Below are 10,354 nucleotides of genomic sequence, written 5' to 3' on the forward strand. Positions count from 1 at the left end.
GCAAACCTCAATTCCACAGGCAATACTTCTGGACCAAGAAGGCAAGATTGCGATGACGATGTCGTTGCAATGCGTCTACGGAGCAGGTGGGACAGCGTCACAGCGACTACCAACACGTCGAGTGCTCCGTGAAAGCCTCAGCAAGGTTTCAACATGCGAACAGAGCGACGGGGAAGCTATCATCGGGTTGAACGTTCCAGTTCGTCTCGCCGGTGGCTCGGTCCATGCATGACGTTCTGGCGTTCTGGCTTGCGACCAAGCGAGGCCAGGCTCCTACCGTTTCTGCGTTTGCAGGGGGTATTGCATATACCGACCCCGAGGTTTACGTGCCAACTTTTTTTGGTTCGTGTTTCAAGGCCGAGGTTTCAATGGCACAATTATCTGAAGTGTTGTCAGTTGCGCTGCGATGGGAAGGGCTGGTGTTAAGAAGTTTGGAACTCGGTATGCGCGAACGTCTACTAGAACTGCAAATAGTTCCAGATCAGTGGAGAGCACTGGAGCATGATCTCCAGCGGAAAATCGGGATGCTGAAGCTTGGCTCGTTTAGGGCGTGGTCAAGAGGCGAAAGTGACGATGGGATCCATGACAAACAGCGGGTCCAAACCTCGTGTTTCTGTCAAGTAAGACGCACCTAGCGGCACCTGTATCAGCAGCGCCTTACCCAAAGATGCTTGGTGCTCAACTCGTACAGTAACCGTATCGCCTTCTGCCTTAAGGACTGATCTGCCGTTTCTCCTCAATCACTATCACACGCTTCCAACGCCTTTTTTACCGACTTTACGGTCCACGACTCCGCTTGTTTCGACTGACTCTTGCACTTGCGAAGACCACACTCGTTGTTGAGATCACCCCGAACGACCAAACGAATAATTACGCTCGCTTTCTTTTCCTCGTCGGCAAAAAGAAACGGGAACGTTGAACATCAGCACTTGAGAAGTCTACAGGCTATCGATTCTCGGGCTGTGGCGTCAGACACCTGCAACCCAGCCACTTGGAAGCGACAGATTCTGTGTAAGCCTACTCTCCAGTCTGCGACGTCTTCGCAATCACATCAGCCCATTGCGCTTTACGTTCTTTTTCTTGTACACAATTTACGACCTTGATTCCAGTCATGACGATCTGCTAATACGCTTGACGCAGTTTCTGTTCTTCTTCGCTGAGAATCCACCTTCGCTTTCGTTCCGCACGCCGATTCCACTACAATGCGTTCCTTCTGCCAGCTGGCCGTTCTGGCCCTGCCATTGTTCAGCACTGCCGTTGCTGCTTCACCAAACAAGCGAGACGACCACCCAAAGACCATCTATGCGACTGCACAGGAAGCGTTCCAGGACCTCTTGAACGCGCTGCCAGAGGAATCTCTACAAGCAGCACTAAGCGGACTGAAGGACTTCAAGAATGGTGTCTTCGAGTCGCACCACCGCGGCGTCGAACATGTCCACGAGAACAACCCAGCGCTCGCTACAAAGCTCATTGTCGACGCTGTCAACGATTTGAAGAAGAGGCAGGCGCCGGGCAATGGCACCGCTTCCGCCACTGAGGCTTCAACTCCACAGCAGACAACCGAGGACGCGCCTTCATCACAGGCGAGCGAAGCCCCTCCACCAGCAGTCGAGACCACCGTAACGCAGGTCCAGACGCAACAAGGTACCACCGTCACCCAAGTACAGACCCAAACACAGCAGCAGACCCAACAAACCCAACAAACTCAACAAACCGAGCAGCCCCAACAATCGCAACAACCCTCCGACGACGCACCCCCCTCCACCGTCACCAACACCCAACAACAAACCACCACCCAACAAGCCACCACCACCGTCCGCCAAACCACCACCCAACGCCCCGCCATCATCCCCGTCGAAGCCACCATAACGCAAGACGGCACAACCGTCGTCCGCACCACGCGCGTCCTCTCCGAAGTAACCGCCTCCGTCCCCGTAACCCTCGTGCGTACAAACTCCGCCGGCAGCACCGTCACGCAAACCGAGAACCGCCCCGCCGTCATCCGCACCACCACCGATTCCGCAGGCCGCACAACCGTCACCACGTCCGCCGCTGACTACGCGCCCACGGCCGGTGAAGTGCAGACTGCGACGGATGAGGCGGGAAGCACGTTTTTGACTACGTATACGCCTGGAGGCGGGCTCGTTAGCAGCATCAAGTTGATTACGACGACGGATGCGGAGGGGAGGCCGAGCACTATGACGAGTTATACTTTTGTGGACCCCATTCAGGCGACGCAGGCGAGTGGAGGTGATGGTGGGGATTCGACGGAGCAGCCTAGTGTGCAGACGGGTGCGGCGGGCGTGAAGGGCGTGCCGTTTACTGGGGCTGTGGGCTTGGGCGCTATGGCTTTGTTCTTTTAGATCGAGGCAAGTGAGTAAGTCGTATAGCCTTTTTCCTTCTTATCGGCATGATGATTAGGATGGGGAGAGGAAAAGGAAGATGAGGATGGAAAAGAGGGTATATATAACGAGAAACACGACTGCTTTGCATTTTCAGGCTTCTTTTTACTACTTCGTTTGTATGTTAGCGACGTCGCTCCTTTTTTTGTTCGGTTCGATTGGTTTGGAAGATACCCGATACACGCTCCTTTATGATTGATACACGGTGGATGGATTTGCAGTTTGTTGTTGGAAAGGGGAATGGATGTGCATATATGGTGTTTGTGTTTGGTGGGATGGGCGACTGGGTAATATCTTGGTATACATACACGGAGCGGATTATTGCTCTTTACTATCCTTCGGTATATATAACACTACGATACAAATTTTGGAGAATTTTACTTGGCGTGTATGCTGGGGTGTAGTACGCTTGAAGTTTGCATATTTGGAGGGTGTGACTACGAATCGAAAGGTATGGAATGTATATGTGTTTATCGATTCTGATCTGAAATAGCTACAGAAAGAGAAGATATCGAGGGGTATTGATGTTAAATCAAACGCCAAGTGTGCCATGCTCAATCGCTGCTCCTACCATTCCTCCCATCCAGCTCTACGCTAGAAATCCAGGAGAACATGTCCAAAGACCATATCCTCCAATCACCTTATATGATACAAACTCACCAACCATCTCCAAATCAAATCGCCAGCCCGCCTCAACGCGCCTTTGTAGCAATAAAATACTCCACACTCTCCCCCGCCCAACTAACGCTATTCGTCCCACTCTCAAACCTCTCCTCATCAAAAAGCCCAGCAATACTCTGTTCATTCCTTACCCCCTGTTTCGCACCGCCGCCAAAACTCTCCAAACTAACGACTTTACAGCCCTGTTTGAGGTCGAGAAACTTCTGCAACAGCAGATTGTTCAGCGTCTCGCCAAACACCTTGTTGTTGACCAGCACAACGTCAGCGCGGCGGAGGACAGCGTCAATCTCAGGGCTTTCGAGGAAATCGCCTTCGATGAGCTCGATGCGGGGGAGTGCTATGTTCCACAGCTTCGCCCGCGCTTTGAGTTCAGAGGCTTGTTCTGTGCCGAGCGAGGCGGCGAGCTTCATCTTTTCGATGCCCCAGCTTTCGGCGCCGGTTTGGAGGGCGGACTGCAGGACGACGTTGCCGACGCCGGAACCGAGGTCGACAAAGGTGTGGGTGGAGTTTAGGCCGGTTTGGGCGAAGATTTTGTGGACGAAGGGGGTGAGGAGTTCGCCGTAGGTTGTTTCTTTGCCTTCGACTTTGCGGAGGCGGTGGGCGTGCGGGGAGACGATGCGGTTGTAGCTTTGGGCGGTGATGCGTTTGACGAGGCTGAGGGGGATGGCGTGCATGTCGTCGAGGATGCGGGGTATCGTGCCGTTGGCGTATTGGTCCTTGATCAGCTTGTTGAACTTGGCGAGTTCTTGCTTGAAGAGTTCGGGGTCGTCTTTGGTTACGGCGCGCTTGAGGAGACGGACGGTGCCTTCGGCGTCGGAGGAGAGCTCGTTGGCAAGATCTGGCGGGAGGTAGTGCTGGATGATCTCCTCTATGCTGAAGTAGATGTCTTCCAGTGGACTGTACTCCTCGTCCACCTCTTTCCGGGCTACTGCCTCGAACTTTTCTGGTCGTGACAGGCTGGGGTACTGGAGTTCGACGGTGAACTTCTTCTCGCTACCGGGGAATGCGGACTTGTAGGCTTTCGCCCCATCGTCTTTCGTCATCTCGAAGCCGTGCTTCAGAGTGCTCTTCCCCGACACGGCCTTTTTCTTTCTAAATGCGGCGTTTTCTTGCGCCATCTTCATCATATCCGACGCGCCATTTGATGTGCCGTTCGCAGTTCCATTCGATGTGCCATTGACGCCATTCGATTTCGCCTTGGCATCGGGCTCTACTATCCGTATACGTCGCTTCAAGTCCGGCTCGAGTGCGCGGTTCAGACTCATCGGCTCAGTGCTACTACTCGCTGGCCGCGTCTTCCGTCGCTTGACGCCCAGCCGACTGGTATCCTCATCCTCGCTCGACTCATCGCTGCTGGCCCATTGCGGCGTGTCGGTGCCTTTACGCTTGTTGGTCTCGACACGCGACACGGAAACCGACTTGCGCGCGGGTTCCCGCGAGACTGTTTGCGAGCGCGGCGTGGACTGGTATCGATTCGCTGGCGGGCCGGATGCGCTGTAGCTGCGAGTGCCGTTGCCGGGTCTCGCGTGCGGCGATGGTGAGGGGTTCGCTGTGGGGGCGGGCGCCTTCTTGACGAGGACGGTTCTCGTTTTGATCTTGGGTTTTCCGGGGACGAACATGACGGCAGCGCCAAGTTAAAGTTTGTAGGTGAAAGCAGGGTTGTATGCAGAAGAAAAAACGGGGGATGAAACGCGGCGGGCCGGTGCAGATGTGAAGGAGCGTGTGGCCAAGGGCAGCCCGGGAGTGAAAAGAGAAGGACGTCGAAGGGAAGGCAGCAGGCCGGTCAGCCAATACGGGAGGAGTCGCACGCGCAATGGACGAGATACGTGACCCAGCGACGCCCCAAGCCTGTACGCCACTGCACGTCTTACCGGGATCGTCTCGCCTATCCGTCTTGGCATCTGTCCCTGCTTCTGTCTACCGACCTGACCTCGCATCACTCACGCCAAGTATCATCAAAGGCCCGATATCGTCAATTACTGGATAGTCGATTCACAGGCAGTTTGGAGTATAGTGGTGCTTTCTCATCAGCCGCGTCTTGATTCGGCTCACCTCACGATACATTCACGAACATCGTTGGGACAGCGGAATCCAGGTAATCAATACCGCCAGCTTGATATACTAAAGTTGGATCACACAACCCTCCTGTCTACCTACCACATTGAAGTCTTCTGAATGAAGATCATGAGTTATCAACAGCGTAGTCTTCAATATATAGAACATGAGTTAGCCACCCAGGCCTTCTGTCTCCCCACCAGCCCTTCACAGCAGTCTCATGGATAAGGTAAAAGTTCAGTCCCACCGCAATCATTCTACCCCCTCATCTATTGCGCCATTGCTCATTGTTTTGACATTCTCTCGTTACCTTGCTATTGTTATCTGCTGTCCTTTTCACAAAAGTCGATCTTCGAGAAGAGTCGAAAGCAGCTCTTCCTCTGATGCGTACAGTCACTGGTGAGCTCGTGGTCTGCGGTAATAACTCGATTATCCCAGATATCAGCCGAGGGGCCTTGACAGAAAGCCGTTTGGACCATGCATTCGACCCCGGCGACACCATTCCAACGGGTACCTTCACGTTGGGTTTACTGGCAGATGCATCGATCGCGCTCCGAAGAGAAGGCAGTGCACTAGAAGTAGTGGACGAAGATGAGTGCTCAGACTTTATGAGTTCAAACCCCCGATCACGACGCCACGCCCTAGACCCCAGCACCTCATCATCCGTCAAAGCCTTCCTCGTACCCCAGACAGACTCCCGCATCCCGCACGGCCCAGCCAACCAACCCCCAACCGACAAACTCCTCAAAACAGTCCCCACTTCCCTCCGCAACCGCGCCAAATCGCTCCACGAACCTCAACCCCTGCCCTTCCGCTGGACCCTGCCACCCAACGCGCGCTTCCGCATCGGCGACCCCGAAGCCTTCGCTGCTTTGCAGGTCAAGAATATAGAGTGGTATGTAACTACCGGTCTACTAGTCGAAGACTTCACAGGTCTACGCTGGAACGCAGGAAGCTACACGTATCTTCTGTATTGGCATGTCGAAGGCATGCCAACGCCCGACGGGGTGGCGGATGCGGGTAGGAAGTGGTTGAGTATCAACCCAGGTTTCATGCGGGATTGGCAGAAGGAGAAGTGGGAGAGGGAGTTTGGGGATGAGGTTCTAGTTGTGGAAGATGAGCCTGCGACGCCGATTGTTGAGCGAGAGGATTTGGGGGTGATTGAACACTCCATTCCTGTTGTTACAGTGGGTAGTCGGCCGCCTACGTCGAGTCGAGAGAGGTGTCTTCTTCCGGGATCGAAAAGCGCGTTGAGGAGTAGCTGTCAGAGTAGGCCAGTGTCTCCTTCGCCGTCCTTCGCATCGGACGCTAGTTCTGAGTCTCCGAGACGAGAAAAGAAGGTAAGATTGCTGAGGGAGAAGCGGAAGAGGCTTGTGATGTGGGAAGCTGATGATGACGACGATGTGCCGGTAGCAGAGGAAGGTAAGTTTATTGAGACGATGGTGGATGAGGTGGACACTCTGAGTGATAATGAGGGCAGGACGGCGAGGAATTGGGGGTGAGATGAGGGAGGGATGGCTTGTTTAAGTGTTTTACCAACACTATTATATAATTTAAACTTGCCCAGACTTGTACATACTCGCTATTCTTAGTAACGCTTTTCTTAGAAAGTAGTACTCCGTATACAACCTTAGTAACTTAGCTATTAGTCTTGCTAAATCTAAGTAAGCTTTTACTATCTATATTACTCTATTATAGATATTATACAACTCTAGAATGTTATAAAAATAATAATAGCGTTTAGATTAAATTATAGTTAAGTTTAATAACTTAGGTATTTAGTTATATAAGAGTACATTAGCTAATAAAAAGAGTAAAGAATAATTATACTTTTATATATAATATTATAGATCTTTATATATATATCTCTACCTACTATTACTTTTTTAAGATATTAATATATACTACTATAATAGCGTATAAGTAGCTAAGAGTATTCGTCTTTCTATAGATATTACTAGTAATATATACTTCTATAGTAGTTATTTAATAAGGTAACTATATTCTTACTATCTACTACTAATATTTACTTTTATAACTATCTATTCTTCTATATATACTATTTAAAATAGTAGATAGTAGAACTATATAGTCTCTCTAGTAGCTAGAAGTAGACGCTAGATCTAGAGTTTATATAGTAAGGTTAAGGTAGAGATAGTAAATAGTAATATAGCTAGATAGTAGTAGTACTTCTTTATAGCTTTAGATATATATTAGTTATAACACTATTAGAGAGAGAGAGAAGAGAAAGCGTAGCTATAGCCTTATACTTATAAGATATAGCTAGTAGTAGTACTTTAAACTTCTACTAGTAATTAAAGTACTTCTTCTTAGCTCTAGGCGTGTATTAGCTATAGTTATAGCTCTTTAGCCTTAGACTTAGATATAGCCTTATATAGTATTAGAGTTATTTTAAAGATAACTTTAGTATTATTACTATTCTTATTAGTCTTAGTCTTTTGCTTATAAAGTGTTATAGTCTTCTTAGAAGTAACTTTAGTATTACTACTATTTTTATTAGTCTTAGCCTTATACTTATAGAGTATTATAGCCTTTTTAGAAGTAATTTTAGTATTACTACTATTTTTATTAGTCTTAGCTTTACGCTTACGTAGTGTAGCTAGTATTATTAGTATTAAACTTAGATATAGCCTTAGTCTTACACTTATAAGCTATAGCTAGTATTATTAGTCTTAGACTTAGATGTAAACGTAGGCATAGTTCTTATTAGTCTTTATATCTACTCTTTTTATTAATATTAGTATTATTACTAGTTACTTAATACTACTACTTCTTTATATTTCTCTAATAGTATTCTTTATATTAATATTTTTATCTTTTTTAGAGGTATTATCTTACCTCTATTATTATATCTATATAAAAACTAGTAAGAATACTTAAGTAGCTACTTATTATAATCTTTATAGAGGTATTATATATAGTAAGTAACTAAAGTAACTAGTACTAGCCTTAGCTTTACACTTATAAGGTATTACTAAACGTAATATTATAGTAGTAAGATAATATTAGACTAGCTAGTAAAAAGATAGATTAGAGCTATAAGTAGTAGTATATAGAAGATAAGATAGAAAAGAATTAAATCTAAGCTCTTAGTTAGCTTTAATAATAATAATAATAAAAATAAAAGTAAAAAAATAGAATACGCGTATAAAGGCCTTAGCTAATATTTATCTTCTTACTAGCTCTTTACTTTAGAGATTAATTAATATTTAATAGTTATTACTAGCTACTACACTATACTATCTCTTAATAGAAAATAGCCTAGAATATATAGATTATATAGCTAAAGTATACTAGTATAGTTATAGAGTAATATAGTAGAGTAATAATATTATAGGTAATATTATAGATATTAAAGAGAAGACGCTAGGTAGAAGAGAAGATACTAGGTAGAAGAAACTATTTAGCTAACTAGATTTAAAGTCTTTAATATAGTATAGCTATAGTAAATATCTAATAATAATATATATTCTAAGCTATAAGATAGTTAAAAGAATTAAACTTAGGTATAAAAGAGTAAAAAGAGTTAAATTCTAGGTATATATATAGTAAATACTAAATATTTAGTTAGTAAGTATATCTAAGAGTTATACTTTATGTACTATTTTATATAGTAGTAATATTATTAACTAAAGTATAAATATTAGCTTTAGAATAGATATATTAAGACTATATTATAGCTATTATAAGCCTAACAGAACGTCTAATATATAGGTATTACTACTAAGGTATACTTAATAACTATAGTATTTCTAATAAGCTAGAGATCTAGCTACGCTAGATAATTTAATAATATACGTATTAGTAAAAATAGAAAGAAGTAGAAGAGATAAAAGAGGTTCTATTAGTAGAGGCTAATTAAACTTATTAACCTTATCTTTAGCTTATCTAGATATATTAAGAGTTATATCTATAGTATATATCTACTATTTACTATATAACCTAAGCTATTATTAGTAAATATTAAAGTATTCTTTATAGAGTTTAAGATATTCTATATAAAGAAAAATATAGTATAGATAGTTATATTATATTATATTAAGCTTTCTACGTAGTTAGGTCTAAGGCTATATAAGAAAATTAATATTATAGAGAAATATTATAGAGGTTACTATATTAAAACTAGTACTTCTAGCGTATATATATAATTAAGCTACTACTTCTTCTAAGATATAACTCTACGCACTATACCTAGTAATCTATACTATTTAACTCTAAATATAGATCTAAGCTTATAATATTATCTTAAAAGTTTATAAATTATAGTACTAATTATCTAGTAAAACGCTTATATATAATATATACTATAAACACTACTATACTAAGTTAGCTAAATAAAGTAGTTTATACTTTATATAGTTTATATAAGTTTAATATCTTAAGTTAAGCTATTAAAAGTAAATAATATAGTATTAAGTACGCTATATATATATTAGTACTATCTATTAAGCTTTTAGTATAAGTATATCTCTACGTCTTACTAAATATAGTAAGAAGATACGTTAAGTATAACTTTTAGCTTAAGTTCTCTACTTTACTAATCTAAGCTACTACTTTAGACTTAAACTATATAGAAGTCTATATAAAAAAGCGTAATACTATAATAATAACTTACTTTCTACTTAGCTCTCTACTTAACGCTTTTTCTATTTACACTATATAAGGTTTTACTAAGTAGAAAAAATTCTTTATACTACTACTAGAGCGTAAACTATATATTCTAATATTAAAGAATTAGTTACTATTATCTTCTAGTTCTAATATAATAATACTTTAGTTAATATAGTTTCTAAGTATCTAACTCTTAATATAGAATCTCTAGTAATACTATATATATTAAATATACTAGGCATAGAATATAATTAGTATTACTTCTAACTTAAGAAGCTATTTATTAAGCTCTAGAAACTAACTACGCTACGTAGTTAGACTATAATAATAGAATATACTAGATATAAACCTCTTTATAAGCTAGAAGTAGTATAAGAATATAGAGTACTCTATTACTAGAGCGTAATTTAGATCTATTAGAATAGTTATAAAGGTTTAATATTATCTTTAATATATATAATTAGATTTTAGTATATAGTATAAGACTTATAGTCTACTATATATATATATATATATAAAAGTATATATATTCTATTAATAAGAATAAGAAGATAAAAGTAGCTTAGAAGATAGAGTAAGTAGCT

General features: G+C 43.0%; 3 protein-coding genes across 3 annotated transcripts; 2 read left to right on the top strand and 1 right to left on the bottom strand.

Annotated features, from left to right (window-relative positions):
- Positions 1-1,202: 1,202 nt before the first annotated feature.
- Positions 1,203-2,363, top strand: J4E79_009008 (uncharacterized protein; the record flags this gene model as incomplete). Its single annotated transcript, XM_049357860.1, has 1 exon — positions 1,203-2,363. The coding sequence occupies one exon, from the start codon at positions 1,203-1,205 to the stop codon at positions 2,361-2,363; it is 1,161 nt and encodes a 386-aa protein (XP_049207899.1).
- A 731-nt stretch (positions 2,364-3,094) lies between these two features.
- On the bottom strand, positions 3,095-4,702 carry J4E79_009009 (uncharacterized protein; the record flags this gene model as incomplete). The annotated part of the gene is made up of 1 exon (XM_049357861.1): positions 3,095-4,702. One exon carries the CDS (start codon positions 4,700-4,702, stop codon positions 3,095-3,097), a length of 1,608 nt encoding a protein of 535 aa, XP_049207900.1.
- Positions 4,703-5,746: 1,044 nt separating this feature from the next.
- On the top strand, positions 5,747-6,399 carry J4E79_009010 (uncharacterized protein; the record flags this gene model as incomplete). The annotated part of the gene is made up of 2 exons (XM_049357862.1): positions 5,747-6,295; positions 6,334-6,399. 2 exons carry the CDS (start codon positions 5,747-5,749, stop codon positions 6,397-6,399), a joined length of 615 nt encoding a protein of 204 aa, XP_049207901.1.
- Positions 6,400-10,354: the final 3,955 nt, after the last annotated feature.

Source organism: Alternaria viburni (assembly GCF_023758015.1).
Source record: "Alternaria viburni strain BMP 2772 chromosome Unknown scaffold_22, whole genome shotgun sequence".
NCBI lineage: Eukaryota > Fungi > Ascomycota > Dothideomycetes > Pleosporales > Pleosporaceae > Alternaria > Alternaria viburni.